Raw genomic sequence first — 27,514 nt, 5'->3', positions numbered from 1 at the left:
TCCCAAATTTCTAACCTACAGAAATCATGAGATAATAAATTATTATTGTTGTTCTAACAGTTTTGGAATAATCTGTCAGGTAACAATAAACATACAAATCTCATTACAGTTGTCCCTGGCTGCCGAGGTTCACTTATTGCAGCTTCACTGTATCGCGGGTTTTTAAAACCCTTGATACAGCGAGGTATACAGTGAAGTACTTCACTGGTGAGTACCCATATAGGATTTTATATTTTGTTAAAATTACGTAGGTTTAAGAGTGTAGAAAGTGTTTAAGAGCATAGGAAGTGTTTATAAGAGTGTGGGAAAGGTTAATAAGAGAGTGGGAAAGGTTTATAGGATTGTGGGAAGGATTTATAAAGCGTTAAAATATATATAAGTAATAAAATAAATATAACGCCACTACTTCGTGGATTTTCACCTATTGCGGGAGTCTCTGGAACATAACTCCCACAATAGGTAGGGGAATCACTGTATAGGAAAAAATTATTTGTCACCATATTAGCTAACTTACTTTTATTTTACTTAAGTATAAAGATACAGTATAAACTCTAGGCTTATAGCTTTTTTTGCATTTTAATTATGATGTGTCTTGGTGTGGTAGGCTTACAGCTTCTATACAACTATTAAACCAAAACAGATTCTAAAATTAAATCTAGACAATATTTATAGTCTATACTTCTAATATAGTACAGGCAATATTAGAAAACAATCCACTAAAGTCATTTTAATAGAGGGTCGTTCTGCTGAAATTAACTTGCCACACTCAATGAGCCTATGGCACTGACAGCGCCTGAGATGTCCTTCTGGACTGTTTGGTCACTTGAATAAATTACCATTTTCCTTTAAGTCTGTGTGAGGTGGATTTTGAGTGTCTTTCAACCAAGACTTTCGGGACAACTTGCGGAAACTTAAAAACCATAAGCAGGCACCCACTTTCGCCCTCTCCTGACGCTGTGCTAGACATGCACACCCCTCCGCCAGAGCCCTCGTGCGCTCGGCCAGCCGCGGAGATGCTGAGCGGGTCCCGGGCTGCAGCTGCACTGGAGCCCCACGCCCCCCCGGGGAGCAGCGCGCAGAGCCTGCCCCAGGCCGCGCGTCCTCCGCTCTCAGGGTTCGCGTTCTGCGGGGGGCGCGCGCACACCTGTTCCATACCCTACTCTGCGGCACCGGCTAGAACCCGGGCACATGGGCCTCCGCCCGCAGCTCGGTCCCTCAGAGGGGCCGCTTCTCGCCACTACCCGGGGCAAAGAGACGGTCAGGGCCGATCTGCGCTGCAGCAGCACTGACACTAGATGGTTTGCTGCTCACACACGGTATTTGGCAGCCGCGCCCGCTCTTCGGTCGAGGACACGTCAGCAAGAGCCTGCCTCGCACAGAAGGCAGCATTCTGCGTGTCTGAAACAGGAGGCACTCACAGCTCCTTAGGCCTTCGCCTCCACGGTGCCAACCTCCCCCAGCGGGGGTGGCCTCCGAACGCGGATCCCAGCATCCCCTCCCCTCAGTCGTCGGGGGGTTTGGCCTCTGGGAGAAGGCGTGGAAAATGGGCGCGCACGTTCAGTGTTAGGCCTCGCGCTTCACCTCCCTCTCCTCCGAATGACGTATAGGTGCATGTGATTCTGGGAAATGTAGTTTTTGAGCCTTGGGGTAGCTAGTGCACCGCCCTCCTGGGCTCCGAGCGGGACTTCAGCTCCCGGCTGGCTGGCGGGAACGGGAGGAGACGCCAGAGAAGGGGTGGGGCGAGCAAGAGAAAAGGAGGGCGGGGCCAGAGGGGGAGGCCGGGTGGAGGGGCGGGGCTCCGGCCACTAGGCCAGCGAACTGCCGCCGCCCGCGGTCCGAGGAGCTAGAGCCGAGGGGCTGGGAACTCCGAGAAACGCGGCCCGCGGCGACGCACCCTGAGGTGCCTCGAAGGCGTCGGCAGCCCCATTTGCAGGTCCCCTGCCCTCCGTCGGGACGCGGGAAAGCCCGGCGCGCGGCGGGGGCGCGAGGTGGGGCTGGCGGGGGCGGCCAATGCGAAACTGGCTGGTGCTGCTGTGCCCGTGCGTGCTCGGGGCCGCGCTGCACCTCTGGCTGCGGCTGCGCTCCCTGCCGCCCGCGCGCGCCTCCGCCGTCCACCCAGCAGGTGAGGGCCGGCCGCGCGGGCGGAGGGGGCGGGAGTCCAGGGAGACGCGCCGCACAGATGGCCCCTTCCCTCCCCGGGCTTTACGGTCGGTCAAACCTGAGGGCGCTCTGGTCTGTGCACGTCCCGCCGCTGTCAACTCCCCGCTTTTCTTCCCGGCCCCGAGTCAGCGCCCGCTACTGCGGGTCCTGCAGCCGCCCCAGGCCCCACCGGAGTCGCTCGCCTGACGGGAGCGGAGCCTCGCGTACCCTTCAGCTGCCAGCGGTTCAGGCCACCGAGTCGCTTCCTTCCGCCCCAACTTGTCGGTCTCGTTCGGTCAAGACTGAGCTCTTAGTTCTGTGGGTAGTGTTTGTGCGTGTGTTAAAAGGTGGCGTGGCTTGGCTTCAAGAATATGCCATGTTTTGTGTTCTCTGAAAACTCTGTGATGTAAGTCGGTGAAACAAATCTAGACACGAACTAGAGCCAGGCAATGAGTTCCACCGGTGAGTTTGTAATGCAGTTCACGTGGAATCAGCACCCTCGCCACCGTCGCTCTCAAACCTCCCCTCGGGGGGAGGAAATCGTGTTCACTTTTTGGCTTCATAACTAGAACGCTTTGCCCCTAGGAGGTGCACATTTTTGTTGGTGGGCTCCACCGCCCAGAACACTACTTAAGGTTTCCCTATTTTTCTTCTTTTTAAAGGGCTTACCCTAGGACCTTTAAAGAAACCTGGAAGGCTCTTTTTAGAAATGAGGTGATCGTCGTTTGTTTGTTTTTTTAACCGGGGATTTTCTTTTTTTACCACTCTTCCTCCAGACAGCTGTTTCCTTGTCCAGAAGTTTTAAAAATTAGAATTGACTATTTGCAGGGTTTATGCCTTAACTTTTAAGTAGAAACTATAGAAGCTAATTTGGCAGTTCTCAAAGGAAGCTCATTGTTATCATAGTCTGGTAACAGCCTCTTAAAATCTTTTGGACAAAGATTGGACAAACCACAGGCTCTTTGAAAAGGCTATTTGTGGCACCTGAATAGAATTTAAATGCTATTTAAGTCATTCAACGAAAGTACAGTGGTACAGGGCATTTTAACAGGTTACGGTTTTGGGGTTTTATGTTTTTGAAAACTGAACCGAAGAAAGGGTGCCATGTATAAAAAATGCTTTGTAACATTTGCTGGGTTTGTGTTTTATGGGTATCTTTCTATTTGTGTGTGATAAGTGAGCTCTCCTGGAATTCACTTGTAGAGAGTCCTTAGGGTGTTTATGACCTTAACTGTCTTTTGGGTTCTATAAATAAGTGAAACCCTGTCTTCACACTTAAAATTTACTGGGCTGCCTGGCAGTTTCCTGGTTTGAGATGAGTTTGTCCCACTCCCTTAGAGTTTGGATGATGCCCTGCTGTCATCCAGTTAGGCTGGGGGATGGGGAGCTAGGAGGTGGACCCTGAAAAAGGGACAGGACTGAGCAGAGGACTCAGTACTAGTTATGTAAATTTGGCTTTAATGGGTATTGTGCATCTGGTTAGGTGATAGAGTATTTTAATCTAAATAAAAGCTGACTGCCCTGACCAGCATGGCTCAATTGGCTGAGCATCGCTCTGCGAGGCAAAACGCTGCTGGTTCAATTCCCAGTCAGAGCACATGCCTGGGCTGCAGGCCCGGTCGCTGGCTGGGGCACATGCGAGAGGCAACTAATTGATGTTCCTCTCCCACACTGTTGTTTCTGTCCTTCTCTTTCTCCCTCCCTTCTCCTCTCTCTGATATTTAAATAAGTAAAAATTAAATCTTAAATAAAAGCTGGCTGTCCTAACTTTCCTTTTCCACATTTAGTGCTTCCAAAACTAAAGGCAGTAGATTGCTGAAATTCCTCTCACTCTCCTCCTCCCTATGTTATCACCACATTTAAACTAAGTCAGGGGGGCAGTTTTCATTTCCCCCTTAACCCCTTAAGCCTGAGGGGGGAGAGATAACCCAAGAGTTTTTGAACTGTTCTTACTTTGAATTAACGTTATCAGATTTGTTTTTGTTCTCTTTCCTCTCCTGCCTCTTCCTCTGTCTCCAGTCTCTTTAAGTCTGAGCAATATTTTTTGGAAGGGAGACTTATTTTCCCTGAATATTAACAAAAGGCCCTCTGACTTGCCATTGGCTCAGCACATATTTGAGAGCCTACTCTCCTGTTGTGAGTGTGGAATTACAGCAGAATCAAGGTAAAGTCCCTGCGTTCATGCAGTTTACAATTTAGAAGGGAAGACAGAACATAGGAAACAGTTATTAAATATCATAGGAATAGTGATAAGTGCAACAACAAAAAAGAATTTTAGAAAGGCAGTGTAAGAGGCTGGAGAATGCTGTGCTGCTGTTTTAAATAGAGAGGTCAGGGGTGGCTTCTGAAGAGGTGACAGTGAGCAGGGTCCTGAATGAAGGGCACCGGCTCTTCTAATGCAGTGACTCCCTGAACCTCTGTCAGGGACAGAACCTGGCGTGGAAGAGTCAGGTCTTGTGTGGAATTCATGGAGGGTGGAGACAACCAGTGGACTAGAGAATATGGATATATGATATCTTGATTATAACCTATTAGTTTGGGATGGTGCCCTAGAAAGGATATTTTAACGATTAATTTAGAAAAATAACGTGACCCAAAAAAGTTTCTCTGTCTAGGACATTGGGGAAAACGTATCCGTTCCTATGCTTAGAGTGCTAGGCCTGGTGTAAGGTACATAGTCTTTGCTGCCAGGGTGCTCCCAGTCTGTCTGATTGAAACAGACTCAGGCAGGTGGAGGCCAAAGACTAACAGAATTTACTTTGCCATTTTGCCTGGGGCTGGTTCATCCAGAATAATCCCTGTATACTAATCTTGTCTGTGCTTGTTTACTTATAAAATGATAACCTCATAGGGTTTTTGTGAAGATTCAGTGAATAAATCAGCCAGGACGGTGGCTGATTCTCAGTAAACACTCCATGAAATTTAGAGAGGATGGTAGAGTCTTGGTGGCTTTGCTGGTGTTGGGAGGTGCCTGAAATTGGCAAGGGCATGCCAGTGGTATGTATGGTGATTGTCCTTATCAGTAGATCCCTGATGAACTTGTATGATTTCCTCATTTTCAGGGTGTCTGCCTCTTGGTGGTTGATGTCATCTGACAGCATGCACATCAGAGTGGCAGTTTTGGTGTGATTTTTAATAATCCTTCGATTTATTTGGAACAATCAGTTTTGAAGTCAGTTTCCTGTAGTCTTCAATAAACTTTTGGGCATTGACTCTCAGTGCAGAGCCTTGCAGGTTGCCAGACTCACAGGATATATTGTGTATTAGCGAGACAAAGGGTGGCTGTCCTCAGGGAGCGTGTGTAGGGTTTTAGTTCTTGACACTCTGAATTCAATTTGTTTCTTGTTATGTATTTGCCATCTAGAACAGCGAACATAGGAGGTACTCAGTAAATTGAATGAGTGCATCGAGAGAGTAAAACTAGGAAAGCATGAAGGAATTTGTCACCTGTAGTTGATCTGTTCACATTTCATGATGACCTTATATTTAATTTTTTTCTTATGAGAGTAAGACACATCCTTTGTAAAAAAGTGTGAAGTTATTTAAGAAAAAAACAAGAAAAAATAGTCTATACCAGACAGATTTTGATGCATATACATATATGTTTATGAGAAATAAGTATTTAAAATTTTTTTTATTGATGTGTAATATACATTTGGAAAAATGTAAGTGTGCAACTGGATATATTTTCCCAAACCAAATACACCCAACTAATCAACACCCAAATTAAAAACAGGAAAACTACCAACACCTAGAAACTCCCTTCAAGACCCCTTTTCTCACTGCAGAGTGATAATCCCATCCTGCTTTAATGGCAGAGACTCGCCTGAGTTTGTACTTTATTTAAATGGAACCATCTAATATGTACCTGGTTCTTATAACCTGCTTGTCTTACTGAATATGATGCAGAACAGTTTTTAATATGTTTACAGTATAACTTTAATGGCTGCAGAGTAAATAGTGTGGCATATAGATACATCAACCATAATTTATTTTTTAAAGAATTAATTTAGGGGAGCATGGGGTGGGGGGCGGGCAGGGTTGGGAATATAAGACAGAAACCTGTACTTAAACAAGAATTAAATAAAAAATTATATTAAAAAAAGCTAAATAAATGACAAAAAAGAATTAATTTTAAAAATAAAAATAAATAAATAATAAGAATTTATTTTTTAGCAAGAGGCAGAAAGGGAGAAACACACACACATATCAGTGTGAGGAACATTAATCAGTTGTTTCTTATATGTGCCCCAACTGGGGACCAAATCTGCAGCCTGGCCATGTGCCCTGACCAGGAATCACACTGGCAACCTCCTGCTTCGCAGAATGACACCAGCCAAACTGAGCCACATCAGTCAGGGCACATCAGCTATGATTTATTTAAGTAATCCCTTATTTGTATATTTATGTAGTTTGCAGTTGTTCATTGTTCATAAAGTGACACTGTGATGAATAGAGATCTTTACTGCATCACCGATTATTTCTTTAAAATAAGTTCTTAGACATAGAATTGCTGGACAACAAAGTTATACAGTTCTGAGATGTGTGATGTATTTTGGCAAATTGTCCTGCAGAAGACTCTACAAAATTACATTCTTACCAGCAGACAGGAGATCAGCCCTTTCCTTGAAATAACTGTCACCATTTTCTTGAAAAACGAATCATTTGGGTATTATCACTTAAGAAGAAATTTGTCAGTTTGAATGTAGGAGAAAACTGTTATTTTACTGCTCTCATTCAAACTCTATTCCTAGTGGATGTGAACATTTTTTCCGTAGGTTTGTAGGCCTTTTGCAATTCTCTTAGGAGTTATCATTGTTTTTTGTCACAAGTTTGTTTATTAGTTTTTCTTTTTCTCCTGTTTCCAAACACCAGCATCAGACTAAGCATCCCATACTTACACAGCAGTGGGCGAGGGAAGTATAGAGCCAAACACTAGGAAGTGGAGGTAGGAATGTGGGCATTCCTACGCAGTATTTACTGAGCATTCGCTTTGAGTCTCAGGCCATGTAACACAGCACTCAGCAGTCTGTCAGACTGATTTCCATGGATGGTATGTGGTAGAAGAAACCTATTTTTTAAAATTCAGATATACTTGAAAGTATATTAGTTCTAGATGTACAACATAATTATCCCATATATGTATGTATTGCAAAATGGTCACCACAATGTATATAATTAACATTCATTACCACATATAGTTTAAATTTTTTTTCTCGTGATAAAAATTTGAAGATTTAGTCTCTTAGCAACTTCCAAATATACAGACAGTACTTATTAACTCAAGTCATCGCACTGTGCATTGCATCCTGTGAGTTATTTACTTTATAACTGGAAGTTTGTACCTTTTGACCATCTTCACTCATTTCACCCACCCCTAACCCCTCCCTCTGGCAACTACCTACATACTCTCTGTGTCATTAATACCAAGTATATGAGTTCAGGGGTTTCGTTTGGCTCTTTTAGATTCCACATGTAAGTTAAATCGTATAGTGTTTGCCTTTCTCTATCTGACTTCACTTAGCATAATGCCCTCAGGGTCTAACCACATTGTTGGAAATGGCAAGTTTTCATTCTTTCCTTATGGCTGAATGACATTCCATCGTGTATACGTAACACGTTTTCTTTATCCCTTCATGTGGTGGACACTTAGGATATTTCCATGTCTTGGCTATTGTAAATGAAAATGTGAGTGCATATATCTCTTCAAGTTAGTGTTTTCATTTCCTTTGGCTAAATACCCAGAAGTAGAGTTGCTGGAGCCTGTGGTATTAATATTTTATTAAAGTTTTTGAGGACCCTTCACACTGGTATGGTGGCTGCACCAGTTTCCAATCACACCAACAGTGCAAAGTGTCCCCTTGTTCCACAGTCTCACCATTTGTTATTTCTTGCCTTTTAAAAAAAACTTTATTTATTTAGTGATGGGAGGTAGGGAGAAAGAGATGGAGAGAAACATTGATGTGAGAGAGAAACATCAATTGGTTGCCTCTCGTATGCACTCCAGGACCAGGCCAGCAACCCAGGTATGTACCCTAATTGGGAATCAGACCAGTGACCTTACACTCTGCAAGACAATGCCCAACCAACTGAGCCACACCAGCCAAGTGTGGCTGTTATCTTGTCTTTTTAATAATCGTTATTCTGACAGGTGTGCATTGATCCCTTATTGGGATTTTGATTTGCATTTTCCTGATGATTAATAATGTTGAATATCTTTTCCTGTTCGTGTTAGACATGTGTATGTCTTTGGAAAAATGTCTGTTCAGCTGCTTTGCCCATTTTTATTCTCTTTTTTTAAGTTTTTAAAAAATATATTTTATTGATTATGCCACTAATCAACAAAAAACAAAAAACAAAGGAGAACTTCCCCAGTCTGGCAAAGGAAATAGACTTCCAGGAAGTCCAGGAAGCTCAGAGAGTCCCAAAGAAGTTGGACCCAAGAAAGAACACACCTAGGCACATCATCATTACATTAGCCAAGATTAAAACGAAGGAGAGAATCCTAGAAGCAGCAAGAGATAAGGGGACAGTCAGCTACAAAGGAGCTCCCATCAGACTGTCAGCGGATTTCTCAAAAAAGACCTTCCAGGCAAGAAGGGGCTGGAAAGAAGTATTCCAAGTCATGAAATCCAAAGACCTACAGCCAAGATTGCTCTATCCAGCAAAGCTTTCATTTAGAATGGAAGAGCAGATGAAGTGCTTCTCAGATAAGATCAAATTCAAGAAGTTCATCATCACCAAGCCCTTATTATATGAAATGCTAAAGGGACTTATCAAAGAAAAAGAAGATGAAAAATATGAACAGTGAAAGGACAGCAAGCTCACAGTTATTAACAACCACACCTAAAACAAAAGCAAACTAAGAGGACAGCTAGATCAGGAGCGGAACCATAGAAATGGAGATCACATGGAGGGTTAGAAACAGGGGAGTGGGAGGAGAAGGGGGGAGAAAGTACAGAGAAAAAGTAGCATAGACAATAGGTAGAAAATAGACAGGGGGGAGGGCAGGAATACTATGGGAAATACAGAATCTAAAGAACTTGAGATGTGATCATAAACTAAAGGGTGGAGGGTGGGGAGGTGTGCAGGGTGGAGGAGAATGAAGGGGAGGAATAGAACAACTGTAATGGTATAATCAAAATATATTTTTAAAAAAGAAAGGGCTGTATTATATTCTGTGTAACCCATTTTTGAAAGATTTATTTTGATTATCCATCAAAACAAGGTAATGATGTTTGGCATTTCAAAGTATGTTTCATTTATTTTGGAATCTCACTTGTGTGCAGCGACCTTGTTTTCTGGTGTCAGATCAATGAGGCATATACGTTAAATAGGCCTTTTGCTCTTAATCTTTTGAGAAGGCCTTTTGAAATAGATGAAGTAGAGTATCTGAAGACATTTGCTTGGTGTCTGCTTTCTCTGGTTAGGAAACTGAGGCACGAGCAAGTTAAATAACATTTTCACGAACCTGTCTATGCAGTGTTGACTGTGGAATTAGTGTCAGATATGTCTGGTCACTATATGTGCCTCCTGTTGCAGATATGCACTTACCATTAATATTTCTCTATGAGAAAGTGGGGCGTTAGACATTCACCATATGTCTAGCAAGGGGTGGGATCACATTACGAATATTGCATGAGCATTTAAGTTACCCTTCAAAGTCACCCTCATTTAGAGTTAATTCCAGCAGTAGTTACAACTTTCACTGTATAGGAGGTATATCTGAGGGGAAAAGTGTTCTGGGACCATTAATTTAAAAACTGAAGTGCTAACTAGCATTTTCAGTGATTTACTTATCACAAATTCATCACTTGAACTGGTGTCATGGGTAAGAGGTCAGAATTTAGACTCAGATGAGCCATATTAAGCTTCATAGCTATGAAGTAGAATAGCGATGAAGAATGCAATTAGATCGCCAGGATTAAATCATAGTCTAGCCATTTACTAGCTGTTGGACTAAAGGGAAGTTACTGAATTCTGTGTCTCTTTCATCATATGTCTAACAAGGAGCCTAATTTACCTACTTCATAGGATTGTGCGCCTTAAATGATACTCTGTATACATGCAAAGCATTAAAATTGTACTCAGTACATGGTACTTAGTACACGGTAGGTGTTCTGTAAATGTGGTCTGTTAATAAGTAAGCTGAATTCATGAAAATTTGGGTTTACCTTCAAAATAAATTGTGCCTTTATTTTTTTCAATATATTTTATTGATTATGCCATTACAGTTGTCCCATTTCTGCCCCTTCATTCCCCTCCACCCTGCACACCCCACCCCCACCATTCCTCCCGACTATCCTTCATGTCCATGAGTCACAGTTCTTTAGATTCTGTATTTCCCATAGTATTCCTGCCCTCTCCCCTATCTATTTTCTACCTATTGTCTATGCTACCTTTTCTCTGTGCCTTCTCCCCCCTTCACCTCCTCCCACTCCCCTGTTGCTAACCCTCCATGTGATCTCCATTTCTATGGTTCCGCTCCTGATCTAGCTGTCCTCTTAGTTTGCTTTTGTTCTAGGTGTAGTTGTTAGTAACTGTGAGTTTGCTGTCCTTTCACTGTTCATATTTTTCATCTTCTTTTTCTTTGATAAGTCCCTTTAACATTTCATATAATAAGGGCTTGGTGATGGTGAACTTCTTGAATTTGATCTTATCTGAGAAGCACTTCATCTGCCCTTCCATTCTAAATGAAAGCTTTGCTGGATAGAGCAATCTTGGCTGTAGGTCTTTGGATTTCATGACTTGGAATACTTCTTTCCAGCCCCTTCTTGCTTGGAAGGTCTCTTTTGAGAAATCCGCTGACAGTCTGATGGGAGCTCCTTTGTAGGTGACTGTCCCCTTATCTCTTGCTGCTTCTAGGATTCTCTCCTTCATTTTAATCTTAGCTAATGTAATGATGATGTGCCTAGGTGTGTTCCTTCTTGGGTCCAACTTCTTTGGGACTCTCTGAGCTTCCTGGACTTCCTGGAAGTCTGTTTCCTTTGCCAGACTGGGAAAGTTCTCCTCCATTATTTGTTCAAATAAGTTTTCCACTTGTTGCTCTTCCCCTTCTGGTACCCCTATAATTTGGATGGTGGAATGTTTCAAGATGTCCTGGAGGTTCCTAAGCCTCTCCTCATTTTTTTGAATTCTTGTTTCTTCCTTCTTTTCTGTTTGGTTATTTCTTTCTTCCTTCTGGTCCACCCCCTTGATTTGAGTCCCAGTTTCCTTTCCTTCACTATTGGTTTCCTGTGCATTTCCCTTCATTTCAATCAGTTTAGCCTCCATATGTTCCTCTAATCTGTGGCTAAAACCAATTCTGTGAGCATCCTGATCACCAGTATTTTGAACTGTGCATCTGAAAGGTCGGCTATTTTTTGGTCACTTAGAATTATAGGCTCTGGGGCCTTGGGCTGTTCTTGAGTCATATTGTTTGGTGTGATTACACCTGTTATGTATAAGGGGCGGAGCCTTAGGTGTTTACCATGGTGGGTCGACCCAGTGGCTGGGTTGTGATGCTGGATGTGGGGGCCGGGTCAGAGAGGGGAAAAATGGCACTTTGCTCCCCTCTGCTCTATCTCAGATTTCTTTCCCCTAAGCTGCTTCCCACAAGCAAATTGGGCTCCTCTGGTGCTGGTTCCTGGGTGTGTGGGCCCGTGTACTCTCCAGGACCCTGTGGGTCTCTCCAATGAACTCTGTGAGCCTGGGAGCCTCTCCCGGCCCCTCAACCCCAAGAAAGTCTTTCCAGTTGGTGCTTTCAGGCTCCAATTCCCGTCGCTGGGGCCCTAGCCTGAGTGGTCTGCCTCGCTGTTTGCTCCTTTGCTTAGTTTATCTGTGCGCAAATATGTGACCGCGGTCAGCCAGCCGCCCTGCGCCCTCACTGCGTCTGCCTGTGGCCACCCCACTTGGGATCCACAACCACCTCCGCCTCCATTCCTGGGTCGGACAGAACAATCTTTCCTGCCCGACCCCGCTCCGCCACTGACTCCACTGACTCCACCCCTCTTATGGGTCTGGCTGAGTGGTTTGTTGTTCTTGGACTTCCGTACAGTTCAATTTTCACTGTTTTGGCTGCGTTTTTGTTTCTAAAACTTCGCTGTCTTTAAATTTAGTTGTGGGAGGGGGCACAGTGTTTCCACCTATGCCTCCATCTTGGCCGGAAGTCCTAATTGTTGTGCCTTTCTTGAAGAATTTGTTTCAATGCAAGATTTACGGTAGGGTGAGATAACAAGTATCTCTAATCCATTTAGAATTGAGGTACCTTTTGCGAAACATTACCTATTGTGGAAAATAAGGTATTTACACACAAATTCCTCTATTCCTAGAATTGTTACAATGTAATTCCCTTAAATTATGCTATTAGAATAATCTGTCCACAAATGTTATTTTTATTATTTTACTAAGTTCTTTGGGAAAAATGATGTTTTTGTTGTCTTTTCACCAAATACCTAGATCCTGTGGCATATAAAAACATTGCATTTAATGTAATAAAGATCTCTGGCCCTCAGTAATTTATTTTTGGAAACATTTTGGATCAATTCCCACCACTGGAGAAAGAAATGAAATGGATCCTTCATCAGAGCTATTTATAAGCCTGTAGCTCTCAAGCTTTGAAACTGGTGATAAAAAAAAATAAACAGGGACAAAGTATATTTCCTTTCTATCTTCTTTCTAAGGAGACATTTTTAAAATATAATCCTGCCCATTAGACCTTATGATAGTAAAAACTGAGCCATTCACTTGTCACTTGATTTTGTTTTAACTAGAAATCTTACTTCCCCTCCTTTACTCTTTAGAATATTTATTTAGTAGGTGATAAAAGGTTTGCTGGCTGTAAAACTTACTGGCATTGATAAGGGTTCTGCTACTTTCTGACATGGGAGTCTTTCAGCTTCATCTCCCAAACCTCATAACTAGTATGAAGGCAGGACTTCACCTTCCAAAGGACATTTTAGTTGTTGATAGTTTCCATTGAATGTCTGCTCCTTGCCTGGTACCAAACCAGAAACTTTATACACATAATCTCATTTAATTTACAACTCCATGAGAAGTACTATTATGCCCACTCATAGTTAAGGAAACAGAGGTTCAAGATGTTTGCTAACTTTTATATGTGATAAAAAAGAGCCAGGATTCTGACTGTGGCCTCAGTGACCTTTACTGAGCACTATTCTGTAGTTCATGCCACACATCTTTCCAAACCAATTCTTGTAACCGTCCTGTTCTGAAGAATTTATATACTCATGTAAGCATGAGTACATACGTATGTGTGGAACACACCAAGGTGTTACTTCTTTTTGTATTTATTTGTATTTTCTACAAACATGAACATAGATTATTTTGTAATAAACATTTTTATGGTGTATATTGAACTTAGTAATTGAGACATGACATTTCTAATTTATTGTTCCTTATTTCTAGATCACTTGGCCCTATTTCCTCGATGGAAATCGAGTCACTATGATGTGGTAGTTGGTGTGTTGTCAGCCCGCAATAACCGTGAACTTCGAAATGTGATAAGAAGCACCTGGCTGAAACATTTAATGCAACATCCCACACTAAGTCAACGGTAGGTTTTCTGAATTGGCACCTTACCTGATTTACTGAATAAGAGTGCTATAAAAACAATAAAAAGGAGAGTTAGCTCTGTAAAAACTCTTCTTGGATAGTCAAGTGTTAATTGAGACTTGTAGCCTCTTGTTCTCGGAGAAATGGCTATTTTATTTTGCTTTTCCTCCTTACAGTAGAGTCACAAAGTAAATTTAACCAGTTTTAAGCTGGAAGATAGTTGGGAGAGAATATAGTCATTGGTTAACATACGTACTTTTTAAAAATATTTTATTTATTTATTTTTAGAGAGAGGGGAAGGGAAGGAGAAAGAATGGGAGAGAAACATCAACGTATGGTTGCCTCTTGTGTGTCCGCTACTGGGGACCTGGCCTGCAACCCAGGCATGTGCCCTGGCTGGGAATCAAACCGGTGACCCTTTGCTTCATAGGCTTGAGCTCAATCCTCTGAACTACACCAGCCAGGGCAACATACCTACTTTTTATATATCCCTAGTTTCAGGGTGTTTTGTTTTTGTTTTGGTTTAGAATAGCAATTCTTAAAAGATTCTATTCCAGAATAGTTCTCTGCCTAGATCCATTTATATTGAAATATAGTTTTCACCAGCTTCACAGCAATACACTTAATTCTTTTAGTTCTGTAGTACTTATTAGATGAGCGATCTGAGGCGTTTGCAATCCACTACACTTTTCTTGCTGACCACCCTTCCAGGGCAGAGCTCTGGTAACACATCTCAGGTGGACATCAGGTGGCTGGGTGCTGGGTTGGGAGCCCAAGGCCCTGGATTCTCAGGGAGACCAGCCTCTGAAGGTTACGAGAGGAGGCGTTAGTGGGAGAGAAGCGTGGGAGGCTGCACTTCCGGTTCTGTGGAGACGGTGGGGGGGGGGATCAGCAGAGGAGGGCTTCTCAGGAGTGCATTACGTCATCACACTTAAGGCTGAGTGGCTATACAAGTGCACTGCAGTTGTGAATTTTCTTGTCACTAGCAGTGAGCATTTATAGATCGCTTATCTTGTTGATAGCAGCTTTCATTCCTTTTCAAGACAGATTTCTTTAGTTCATGATCACAGTGATAATAGAACCTATTCCCAGTAAATGAAGGGCTCAGAATCACCACCACTACCAGAACCAGCTCCAAAACCTGCTCTTCCCGTACAGCGTGGGTGTCAGACTCATTTTCACTGGGGGCCGCGACAGCCTGGTGGTTGCCTTCAAAGGGCTGAATATAATTTGAGGACTGTATAAATGTAACTACTCCATAACTAGGGGCAAGGAGCTCAGTGCTGCCGCCAGGTACAAGGTGCCGAGCTGGATAAAACAAGGGGGAGGGCCGGATTCAGCCCGCAGGCCTTTGGTTTGCCACCTGTGCTGTATAGTCTTTGCCATCTCAGAAAATAATGGCCCCACTCTGCCAGTTGCTCAGACCAAAAGCCTTGCTGTCTGTCTTGTAAATGGGTGGTAATTTACCCTTGTGAGGTCTTTAAGGATCAGTCCAGCATGTCTGCAGAAATTACATTATATCTAGGAGAGGCATATTAAATGAACGGATTTATTATACTCAGGTCCTGGAAAGGGAGGCACACAGGCCATGCAGGGGCCCATAGGAGAGAGGTATCTGGGGCCTGGGCTCAGCCCAACACATGGGGGGAGCCAAAAGAGAGCAAGGACCTGTGGCAAGGGCCTTTGTTGGGGTCCATGGTGGAGTATGCGGTTGACCCTTGAACAACAGGGGTCAGAACTGCACGATTCCACTCTTACATGAATTTTTTTCAGTGAGTATGGTAAATGTATTTTCCTTAGGATTTTCTTAATATTTTCTCTAGTTGCCTTTGTTGTAAGAATGCTGTTTATAATACATATAACATACAAAATATGTGTTAATTAACTGTTGGTGTTATTGATGGAGCCTCCCGTCAATAGCAGGCTATCAGTAGTTAAGTTTGGGGGAGTCAAAAGTTATTTATGGATTTTTTTTTTAATTTATGGATTTTTGACCACACTGGGATCACGGATCCTAAACCTGTGTTGTTCAAGGGTCAGCTGTACAGGCAGAAGGTGCAAGGGGATCTTACTGTTGTGTTTGAATGTCACTGTCACAGTTGGGAGGGCAAGGAGGGGAACCTGCGGCAGCGAGCAGCCTGACACTGGCGGCCTGGGTGGGATGCTCACAGACTGGTTGTGAGGGTGGTGAGGCATCCAGGAAACAGGAAGTTTGAAGACTCTGCAGTGCGAGGGTATCTTGGTTCTTCCTCTGCTGTGCCACGTCCAGTCCGTCAGCCTGTCTGCTTGGTGCTGCCCTCGATCGTTTACTGCTGCACTGAGAGCCACTGTCCTGGCCTAGGCTCGTACCTCTCACCTGGGTTATTGCAAAGGCCTCCTTATCTGAATTTTCTGCCTCTACCTTGGTTCCCTTATATTTACTTTCCTTACAGCAGCCAGACTGACCCTTTCAAAATGTCACATCAGTTCTCTACTTATTCCCCTCCATTGACTTCTTTTCTTGCTCAGAGTGAAAAATCAAGTCTTTACTGTGGTCTTTGACCTTATCTACATCTACTTCCCCTTCACTGGCCACCGGGCTGTGCTTCAGTGCGCCACAGTTTTCCTTCCTCGAGGCCTTTGCATTTGCCGTTCCCCTTGCCCATCCCACTCTTCCACTGGGTAGGCTCATGGCTCTCTTTCTTCAGGCCTCCACTTAGATGTCGTCTTACCAGATGCCCACATTAAATAGCACCCCACCCCTCTTCCATCTCTAGTTTCCCTTACTTGGCTGTATTTTTCTTCATAGTAACATTCAGTTCTTACCGCCAATCAGCATGTGCACTATATTTAGTTCAGTATTTATAAATGTACTTCCCCACTAGCACATAACTCTCATGAGCACAGGGACATCAGCGTTTTCCACTGATACGTTCCCAGGACTTCAAACCTGACTCGGCACAGAGTAAAGCACTCACCAGATACTGGGGAACTGACTCAGAACTAGCTGTGATGAAGGCAGTTAACACTCAGATGCCCACCAGCAGTTTATTTGCCATCAGAGCATTCTTGCTTTAAATTTAGTAAGTTTGGTAATTTGTTTATTAAAATGATGAGATATCTGTATAAAAATAGGTATTAGCCAAAAATAACTTCCCAGGGCAGAGTAATTTTGTGGGTCTAGTAAGAGTATTTAAGATGGCTTGAAAAAACAAATTTGGTAAATATCTGCAATAATTTAATTAGCAAATTTATTCATTTCTAAATACTGTTTGTTTATGAAAGGTGTTCTACCTTAATTGTTCATTAGTAGAAGTGTTTGAATTTCTGTGGTTATGGTTTACTTCCAAAACTTGGATTTTGCTGAGGGAGCCAGACTCAGCACGTATTTTAAGGACCTTATTTAATTGAAACCCTTTGCAATAAAACCATAAGTTGTCAATTTCACAAGTATTTAATAGTGTCTTCTGTATAAGGTAGTGTACAATGTGTGGTAGAATACATAGATGCAATGTAGCCTGAGCCTTTATAGGGGCATGTTTAGAAGGAAATAGATTGAAAAATGTAATTAAGTGTTATATGTGTTATGATATACATAGGTGTAAAATAGTCCGGAGAGTTTGGGAAACTCCAGACAGGTCTGTGTGATTGGAGCCCAGGGATTATGGGGAAGGGCTGCGGGCATTTGTGAATGAGTGGGCGATAGAGTGCTAGGGAAGGAAGGCGGGCAGAGAGAGGTAGAAAGGAGGAGGAAGGGGTGTAACTGTGAGAGGTGGGCTGTATCAGATCATGAACTGCTGAGTGGCCGAACTGAGTGGTGACATTATGAGAAAATAAGGTCATTAGGGTGGAAAGAGGAGGAGGAGTCTGGGATGATGGCTAGCTTTCTGCCTTGGAGGGTAATGAAGTCACCAGTCAAGACCAGAAATGCTGGATGAGGGGAGCAGGTTCAGGGGAAGGATCTCGGTTGTGGATATGTGGGGTTTGAGGCACCTGTGCAGAGAGGCGTGCTGACGGACTTTTATCATCTGGCCCTCTGAAGAGAAGTATGTTTGTATTTATGTGCTGCTTATTACCAGCTTTGTCGGTACACAGGATGTGCAGCACATAATGGACAGAATATGCATACAGTGCTCTCTGCTGTGAGGTCCGCATGGCCAACTGATTCTCATAGAATGCTTTCGTTGCCTGCTAGGCTTTTGTGTCTGTAACCAGCTTATGGTTGCCGTTGGCAAGAGTGTAGTTCTGACATAAATGTTTCCATTGAAAAGTAAGACTAAAGTGACAGCTTTACTCGTAGTCCATGAAGTGAGTGGCGACTTTGCTGAATCAGCAGAGTAGTTCCTCAGTGTTTCATACTGTTCACAACGGAACAGCGACAGTCAAATTGCATTTTGAGTTTAATCTGCATTACTAACATCTCCTCTATCACTGTAAGTCTAGACAGTTGACAAAACAATAAATCAAACCCTGCTCAGTAGCGTTTGCTGGTTTCCCAGGTGTGAACATTCCCACCAGGGCCAGTGTCAAGCATCCAATGCAACATCTCTGAACAGAGTTTGGGAAGGTAGTCAGGAGCATGCTGCTGTAATATTTCCTTCATACGGGTATGATGGGCATAAATAACTTCAAGAGCAAGATAATAGCGAAATGATTAAGACATGATTGATTTGAATGTTTGTTTCCTTTGTTATTAATAATATATTGCAAGTTTATGTAATTTAATTTTTAATAAAGGCTGTGCCTAATAACCAATTCACTAAATAAATGAATGAATTAATTAATAAATAAATCACCAGCTTGCAGAATTCCTGAAAATTCAGCAGTTTGCACTCACAAGCCAGTAGGAGCAGGCTCCAGCATGCAGCTCTCTGTCGGCCATCTAGGTGAAGACGGCCAATGAGGCTAGNAATATATTGCAAGTTTATGTAATTTAATTTTTAATAAAGGCTGTGCCTAATAACCAATTCACTAAATAAATGAATGAATTAATTAATAAATAAATCACCAGCTTGCAGAATTCCTGAAAATTCAGCAGTTTGCACTCACAAGCCAGTAGGAGCAGGCTCCAGCATGCAGCTCTCTGTCGGCCATCTAGGTGAAGACGGCCAATGAGCTGATGGGTTTTCTCCTTAGAGGATGGGCCCAAATGAGAGGTGCTGATTCAGGAGTCATTTCCAGGCTAGTCAAAGCCTTGGGAATAAATACTGTCCACAGAGAACAAGTGAAAAGTGATTTCAGAGTAAAGCCCCGGGGTCCTGTCCACTCTTAATGGACCAGCCGAGAGAAGAGCCAGTGGTGCCACCTGAGCAGGGTAAAGAAGGGAAGACAGCATCGTAAGGAGGCTAAGCGCTGCGGAGCCAGGGTCTGCTGGTTTAGTAGCAGGTCAGTGGCTACGTTGGTGGTAGATGTCTCAGAGGAAGTGGTGGATATTGAAGCTAAAATTTCTGCTTTATGAAATGAGTAGGGAATGAGGAACTAGAGGCTGCAAGTTTAGTTAATTCCTTTGTAGCATTTCACTGTAGAGGAATGGGTGGGGACAAGGAAGGACAGTAAGTAAATAGAAATTGATGTCAGTACCTCACCGTTTTCATAAAGTGCAGGGAAGGAGCCACGGGTTCCAGGGAACTGGGAGGTTGAGGTCCAGGGGAGGAGAGGACAGCCTCTCAGGGAGGAAGACTCGTCTTGAGCAAAAGGAACAACTTCTGAAGTCGAAGACAGCGAGTAGAGGAGACTGCAGATAGAGACAGGTTCTTAGCTGTGGTCAGGAGACGCTGACTTTCCTGTAGTTTGCTTCTTAGTGGTGTGAGCGTTGGCTGGCAGCCAGGCCAAAAGTGTTTACATTTGCTACTTGCAGAACTGCAGCGGAGGGCTCGTTCCCTCTTTTTGCAAGAACAGAAGAGTGAAGTTAGAATTAATGCTAGTAAATACTGTGTCTTAAAGTAAAAGCTCAGAAGTGGGCGTAAGGAAATGTGCAGGTGCGGGTGGACATCAGTAACCCCTGTTAATGCCGCACCTCTCTCAGTGTGCTCGTGAAGTTCATAATAGGTGCTCGTGGCTGTGACGTGCCTGTGGAGGACCGGGAAGACCCATACTCCTGTAGACTGCTCAACATCACGAACCCAGGTGAGTCTCCTCCCTCCGCCCTGTGATCACCTTATGCAGGTTTCATGTTGGAGAAAAGTGCTGAACGGAATAGTATATGGTGTCTGTTTTTAGCGGATGAAAATGGAGCTTCCCTCAAAATTTACCCTTCATCCTTTTAACAGCTTGACTGATTGCTCTGGGTGTCTGTGAAGATTCTTTATAGATATATGTAATTTCAGGGTCCAGAAGGGATTATTTTTCAGTGATTTGAGCACATCTGGAAATTCCTCATACAGAGATAAATCCTCAATTACTAGATTTTGAACTGCTAGGAGCCTGATTCCACCAGCCTGTTGATTTAAAATAGCCTCAGTGAATGTTGTGAATCCACTCTCTCGTGGAATTACTGCCTAAGCTTCTACAAAAGAAGCAAAGTAAAAAATTAAAAACACAACTATACTTTTTTATTTCTTACAGTTAAAAACTTGTGCAAATTCTGATGGGAATGAAGAAAGGCGGTCCTAAGGGGTTCTGTGTGTTGCTAGGGATCCCATTTTAGGAAGTTGCTAACTCTATAACTGCCTCTCTCAGTTTACTAGCATTTCCTATTATGTTCAGGTGTGGTTCAGTCATGGGAGAAACCCCCAGAAACTCAGTTCTTCTTGCCGATGCAGTAAAGAATTATATAGTTCAGCAAGCCTACTAGCCTAGAAGGAAAGGTTTTTAGTGCTAAGTTCTAATGGGAAAGCAAAAGCAAGGGTGGCCAGGGGCCAGGTAGCCAAAAAAGTGGTGGCAAGGGGTCCCTCGTGTGGCAAAAGATCCAAGAGAGATTAGATTAGTCCTTTGTTCTGAGGACTTACATAGTTGGTAGGATGAGGGTGAAGAAGTTTCATATTGATTAACAGGTGAAGGTGGTGCCAGCTGTCCCAGGGAGCTGTGACTACTCAAATGTAGGTATGGGTGGAGGTCTGTTAGCCCAAATCCTTGTCTTGCTCCAGGCTCTATTTGTTTAATACGTGATGGGAGGCAGGCAGTTAACTAAAGTGGTTTTAGGGGCTGTTCATTGGGCATTGTAGGCTCCCCCTTCCCCTTCCAGGCCTTGGGGTGAATACACAGTCTCAAGGTTTTCCTTTTCCCAGCTAGCGGGGATGATACACACAGAATTCCAAGGGCTGCCCCCGCCCGCCCCACCACACGCTGTCTTGTTGTTTGGAGTGCCTGGCAGCCTTACTGATCCCTCTCAGGATGACTGGGTCAAGGGGTGCCTTTGCTTGCAGGCTCCTGTATGAAGCTCTTTGTTAGATTGCAGTGGCGAGGGCCCTGCCTTTATCTCCCTCTGGCTGCTCATTCCTAGCTGCTACTGTTTACATTTATAAGTGAGATTAAACTTTACCAAATCTTAAATGTGCTGGTTATGACTTCTGGTATTTTAAGATTTGTGAGACCTAGGTATTAATTATGCATACACCTCACTTTTCTAGGCAGTGCTAGAATAGTGGGGTCTGGAGTCAGGCCTCATGGCTTTAGATCTAGGCTCTGCCACTTTCCAGCTCTCTGACCTTCCATCCGTTATTTGCCCCGCTGTGCCTTAGTTTTATTGTCTGTCAACTGAGGATGAGTTCTTACCCCAGGGATTGCCACACGGATGAAATAAGTTTGATGCAGGTAAAGTGCAGGGTGGGGTAAAAGCAGGTTTACAGTTGTGAGTGCATGAAATACAGAGTTCATTCTTGTGTTATCTATTAATTATTGTCACCTGCCTGGCTAGCTCAGTTAGAGTGTTTTCCCAGTACGCCACGGTTGCAGGTCCAGTCCTGGTCAGGGCACATATGAGAATCAACCACTGAATGCATGAATAAGTGGAACAACAGATCAATGTTTCTTTCTCTCTCCCCCTCCCTCCCTCCCTCCCTCCCTTTCTATCTCTCTCTCTAAGATCAGTTTTAAAATGTTATTACGTTATTTTCCATACTAACAACTGTAAACTGCTTTTACCTCACCCTGTATTTAGACTAGTTCCTAGGTATTAGGTACTTAAATATTGTTACTACAAAGAACTTACCTTTTTATAAAGTTGGGCTTAATTCAGTTTGTTAAATGAAATGGGCCATATTTTCAGGTCTGTATTGTACAGCAGAGGTTTCTTGCACAGGGTATCTGAATTTAGATAACTGTGTGTGCAAAACTGTGTGCATAGTTTTTCTGGGGAGACGTCCTTTAAGTTTCGCTGGAGTCCCAAAAGGGACATGAAGCTACCGAAAGGTTGTATGACTGATGGTGTGATAGTAGCCTCGAACAAATTATATTTGAAATCCAAATCCAAACCAAATTTTAGAAAACCTCACTTTTAAATTAACCACTTTCATTGAAGTACTATTATTTTTAATAGTAAAGGAGTGGAGATTTTCATTCATGGAAAATTTCCCTATATGTAATACCCAACATCATTTTGATGATTCAGATGGTAGTTTTATTTCAGTACCTCAGGGTCATTATGGACAGGAATCATGATGCTCTGGGTGTGTAGACGTTTTGATTAATAGTATTTTCAAAGCAGCAGGGTTTCCTGTGTCCAGGTAACTTGAATTTTAAGGTACATTGTTTTAGATAGAAAATATATATTTATGTTATACTGCACTTAACCTGTTTCCTATAATACGTGTGCTTCTACTTGAGATATCTTTTATTTACTGACTATATTAAAGAGAAAAGCTCTCACTGTTCTTCAGTATATTTGGAGTCTAAACTCTGGTCAGTGCTTGCCCAGCCCTGGACAAGTTCTGCATCTTCCTTCGTTCCCTCCTGCTCGTGTGTAACTGGGTAGGAGCCATCAGTGCCACTCAGTCACATTTTGTTGAGCATCTACTAAGTGTAAACCAGCATTCTAGGAATTCTAAGGAAGGGATCCAGATGGTCCATGGGGGGTGGGAAGAAAACATGTTTTATTTATCTGAAAATGAGAGAATGCAGTCCTTATTAATGCTGAGTATATTGATTGACAATAACACATTTGTAAACAATGCACAGTGTTTGATGTGCTCTGTTTCATTAGTGTTGCATGGCAAGAGGTTTTCAGTGTTATTGGAACTCATTTCAGTTACTTTTTTCTCTGTAATAATTGCCTGATATTACAAATACTTTAAATTGCCCAGGAAATAGGCTTTTTGGACTTTGCAGAGCAAGACAATTTATTCATTATTTATGACTATAATCAGTATTATTTTTAATATTTCTATTTAGCCAACCTTTCCTAGTAGATACCTTTGAATTTAATATTTCTCAGTGGTGTTGACAGATACATATGTACACATATGTATGCAAAAATCTATTAAAATGGCTCTGATAACTAGATAAATTAAATATTTTATTTAGATATAGCTAAAAACTTTGTTCTTAAATTTCAGAATAAGTTTGTTTTTTTCCTAAAAGTTGCCATATTTCTAAAGCATTTTTAAAAATTATTGCCATTTAGGAATTATATAACACGTAATAATCTAGATTTTGCTGTCAAGTTGGCTTAATTACTTTATATTATTTGATTATATAAATCTCCTTTTTATTTATTACTTTCTTAGTTTTGAATCAGGAGATCGAGGCATTCAGTTTTTCTGAGGACACTTCATCGGGGCTCTCTGAGGACCGAGTTGTCAGCGTGAGCTTTCGAGTTCTCCACCCAATCGTTATTACCAGTCTTGGGGTGTTTTATGATGCCAGCGATGCGGGTTTCCAAAGGAACATCACTGTCAAGCTTTATCAGGCAGAACAGGAGGTATGCACTGCTTTGTACAAGGGTTTCCCAATTTTTCTTTTTCAGAAACAACAGCTTTTTCCTCATGGCGTGTCATAGGTGGGAGACTCCACCTTTCTTCCCTACCAACCAGACACTTTAGAGTGGAACAGACAGGGTGGAACAGAAGGATGTGTACAGTTGTGAGTACACAGAACACAGAGTGCATTCTGCATTATTTGTTAATTAGTGTATTTTCCATATGAACAACTGTACACCTACTTTTGCCACACCCTGTAGGAGAATGCTGGTTCAAGAAGAGAATACCAGTGAATAAATGTGTCCTTCTAGAAAAGAAGCTCTGGCTGGTGTGGCTTAGTTGGTTGGAGCATCATCTTGTAACTGAAAGGCCTTCCATATATGTAGTACCTAACATCATTTTGGTGATTCACATGGCAGTCAGCTTTATTTAAATACCTCAAGGTCATTATGAACAGTAATCATGATACTCTGGATGTATAAACGTTTTGATTAATAGTATTGTCAAATAGTATATATCAAAGCACGTGTGTCCTGGCCAGGGTACATATCTAGTATGCGGGTTCGGTCCTCAGTCTGGGTGCACATGGGAGGCAACCAATTAATGCTTCTGTCTCGCATTGATGTTTCACAATGAGGGGAGAAAAAATGCCGTTGGGTAAGGATTAAAAAAAAGAAAGGAGAGACGTTTCCAATCTAAAATTCCTTCATGCCTAAGGGATTTCAAAAGTTGAAAATGGACATAGAAAGTGTGGGAATGTTAAGTATAAGTACTGTTGTCTCTCTCCTGCAACCTGAAAAGTCGTCGCTAGAATGCAAGGCTGACAGCTGTGGTGAATCCTTTATGTAATCAAGTTGTAGAGGGGAGGAAAGTTGAAAGCCCCTGGGTTACTCTGCTCCTGAGAGTCGGGGAATCCGATTTGCACACAGAACGTCTGAAGGCGTGTAGGAAGAAATGGTGTTTGAAAAGACCTGTTCCTGGGTTTTCACCTATAGAAATCCTATTGAAATTCCCGTAGAATTGTACAGTTAAACACCCATATGTGCATCAGCTAAATTCTGCAGTAGTGGACTTTTGTTTTATACATAGAGTCATTCATCAGTCTGACCTTTTCTAAAAATGTAATTTAGAGTCACTCCCAGGCGTCAGTGCACTTTGACCCTAACACTGAAGCCTGCATATCATGAACTAGACTTTAGTATTTGTGGTTTTTTAAAATTTTACATACAGTGAGATGTGCATTCAGTCACATTTTCAAACCACGTAAATCTGTATGACACAAACTTCTGTCACCCCACCCCATTCACTAGAGGCTGCCCCTGTTCTCTCTCCTTTCAAACCACAGACCAGCGTTTGCCTGTTGTGGGACTTATATGCAAATAGAATTGTGTCACGAGTACACTCCACATAAGGCTTCTTTCGCTCCACGTAATGTTTGAGACCCGTAATGTTTGAGACCCATCCATGTTGTTGCGGTGAATTTTTCCTTTCCCTTTCAATCGCTTAGTTGTACTTCAGCAGTGTATGGTGTTTACCCCTTCTCCTGTGAATGGGCACCTGGAAGGCTTCCAGGATTTTCTCCGGTATTTGGTTATTGTGATGAATTGCGTTTGTTGACTTGGGAACGTTAAACCAACCTGCTGTCCCTCTTGGCCGTGCCGTATTCTTTCTGTGGACTGCTGGCACGCGTGTTTCTGCGGGCAGCACGTCGTTGGTCTTCCTGTTTATCCCATCTGAGAACCTCTGCTTTTCTCGTGGGCTGTTTATTCTGTTCGTGTTTAATCCTTTAATAAGTGTTTGGATTTCAGCTTTTCATTTTGCTATTTTTTGTGTGCTGCACATTTTTTTGTTCCTCTGTCCCTCTTTTCCAGCCTTCTTTTGGATGAATTGAATGTTTTTTAGATTCCATCTTAATAGCTCTGTTTCCTTTTAGCTAAAGTTCTTTGCCCTGTTATTGTTTGTGTGTATGGTTGACACAAGGATTAGAATATAAATCCTGAAATTTCCAGTCTTCTGAATGTTAATGGTGTAGCCCTTGGTATAAACTATAAGAACCTGGCAACTACATAATTCTATTTGCCACCCCCCGTCGTCTCTGCTGTGGTTGTTATGTACGGTACATCTGTGTGTGCTATAAATCCCATAATACAGTGTTAGAATTTTTGCTTTAAATAGCTAAATGTATATTAAAGTAATATAGACCAAAAATGGTCGTTTATATTTGCCCACATTTTACCATTTTATTCCTTCCTGAATATCCATCCATGTGTCCATCTTATTCAGCTCCCTCAGCCCAAGAACAGCCTTTAGCCTCTTATAGAGCATATGTACTGGGATGAATTGACTTAGTTTTCATCTTTCTGAAAGTGTTTTAATTTTGCCTTTTTTTTTGCCCCCTCTTCATTCTTGGGCAATACCATCTGGATATAAAAAAGTCAATCCATTGGTGGGTTGAGTGTTTTCCTTTTATAGATTTAAGACGTCACTCCGGTGTTTTCTGGCCTCCGTTGTTTCGGGTGAGAAGTCAGCCGTCCTCCATGTGGTTTTTCTGAGTGGTGTATGCCGTGCGGTGTTTTGCTTTGGTTTTCCTGGCCGCTGTTAAGATTTTCTCTTTATATTTAGTTGTAAGCAATTTGGTTATGTTGTACCTTGGTATGGTTTTTCTTTAGTCTGCTCAGGGTGTGCCACATTTCTTCAATGTGTAAATTTATGCCTTTCAGCAAATCTGGGAAACTTTCAGCCATTATTTCTTTAAAAAACTTTCCTAGTCCCATTCTCTTTGCTCATTCTGGGATTCCAGTTACATGTATGTTGACCTTTTGGTGTTGTTCCACCGATCACAAAACTGTGTTCTTCAGTGTTTCTTTCTCTGTTTTTCAGATTTTGTAATTTCTGTTATCAGATTCACTACTATTCTATCATCTCAAATCTGTTAAGCTTAGCCAGTGAATATTTTTAAAGATTTTATTTATTAATTTTTAGAGGGGAAGGGATGGAGAGAGGGAGAGAAACACTGGTCAGTTGCCTCTCACACCCTCCCAGCCAGGGACCTGGGCCACAACCCAAGCGTGTGCCCTGACCAGGAGTCAAACCTGTGATACCTTTTGGTTTTCAGGATGACACCCAGTCCACTCGACTACCCAGTCTGGGCTGAATTTTTAATTTTACATATTGTATTTTTTAAGTTCTAGTATTTCCATTTAATACATTTTTGTAGTTTTTATTTCTGTAAAACCTTCTATGTTCATTCACTTTGAGCATGTTTTTTTTTTTTCATCTTTGACCTTAGTTACAATAATGGCTTTAAAATTCTGGCTACTTGTTTTGATATTTGAGTCATCTTAGGGTCTCTCTTTATTGATTATCATCTTTGCTCTTGGAATATGGATGACATTTTTTCCCTTTTATATTGAGTAACTTTGGATTGTATCCTAATATTGTGAATAATTTATTGTAGGATCTCTGGATCCTACTGTAGTCCTTAAAAAGTATTGATTTTTAGGGGGTTATTATTTTAGCAGGCAATTAAATTAGCTGGATGCAGACTCTAAACTGTCTCTCTTGCAATGGACCACAGCTGAAAATCTGTTCATTTTTTTTGGACTTACATGGGCTGCTTGAGTGCTGTTTTGAATGTGTATTTCATGAGTCAGCCACAGATTTGGGCAGAATTTATATGGAGAATTTCAGGCTTGCTCTCTGTGACCCTTTTCTTTCTGGGATGTTTCTTCTCACTTTTTAGCTGATATGTTTGCCCCAATTTTTTAAACGATTTTATTTACTTTTTTTAGAGAGAGGGGAAGGGAGGGAAAAAGAGAGGGACAGAAACATTGGTATGTGAGAGATACCAGGATATTGATTTGTTGCCTCTCACAAGCCCCCCTGCACTGGGGACCTGGCAAGCAACCCAGGCATGTGCCCTGACTGGGAATTGAACCAGCAGCCTTTTTGTTCACAGGCTATCGCTCAACCCACTGAGCCACACCAGC

The 27,514-nt window shown here is 42.4% G+C and overlaps 1 protein-coding gene across 4 annotated transcripts in view; it reads left to right on the top strand.

Moving 5' to 3' along the window:
• Nucleotides 1-1,792: 1,792 nt before the first annotated feature.
• Nucleotides 1,793-27,514, top strand: part of B3GALNT2 (beta-1,3-N-acetylgalactosaminyltransferase 2) — a 52,863-nt gene continuing 27,141 nt past the window's right edge. For 2 of the 4 annotated variants that reach the window (XM_037037338.1, XM_037037337.1), the window contains exons 1-4: nucleotides 1,793-2,122; nucleotides 13,546-13,693; nucleotides 19,697-19,797; nucleotides 23,334-23,527. In XM_037037338.1, the coding sequence (XP_036893233.1) occupies nucleotides 2,011-2,122; nucleotides 13,546-13,693; nucleotides 19,697-19,797; nucleotides 23,334-23,527 (555 nt within the window). In that variant the 5' untranslated portion in view covers nucleotides 1,793-2,010. Of the gene's footprint in view, nucleotides 2,123-2,801; nucleotides 2,854-13,545; nucleotides 13,694-19,696; nucleotides 19,798-23,333; nucleotides 23,528-27,514 lie in introns of all 4 variants that reach the window. The other 2 variants (XM_037037339.1, XM_037037340.1) reach the window with 2 other exon arrangements.

Source organism: Sturnira hondurensis, unplaced genomic scaffold (genome assembly GCF_014824575.4).
Source record: "Sturnira hondurensis isolate 20B ecotype Veracruz unplaced genomic scaffold, ASM1482457v3 Scaffold0022977, whole genome shotgun sequence".
NCBI lineage: Eukaryota > Metazoa > Chordata > Mammalia > Chiroptera > Phyllostomidae > Sturnira > Sturnira hondurensis.
The sequence above is the reverse complement of the archived record's forward strand: the minus strand, read 5'-3'. Positions and strand labels throughout refer to the sequence as shown.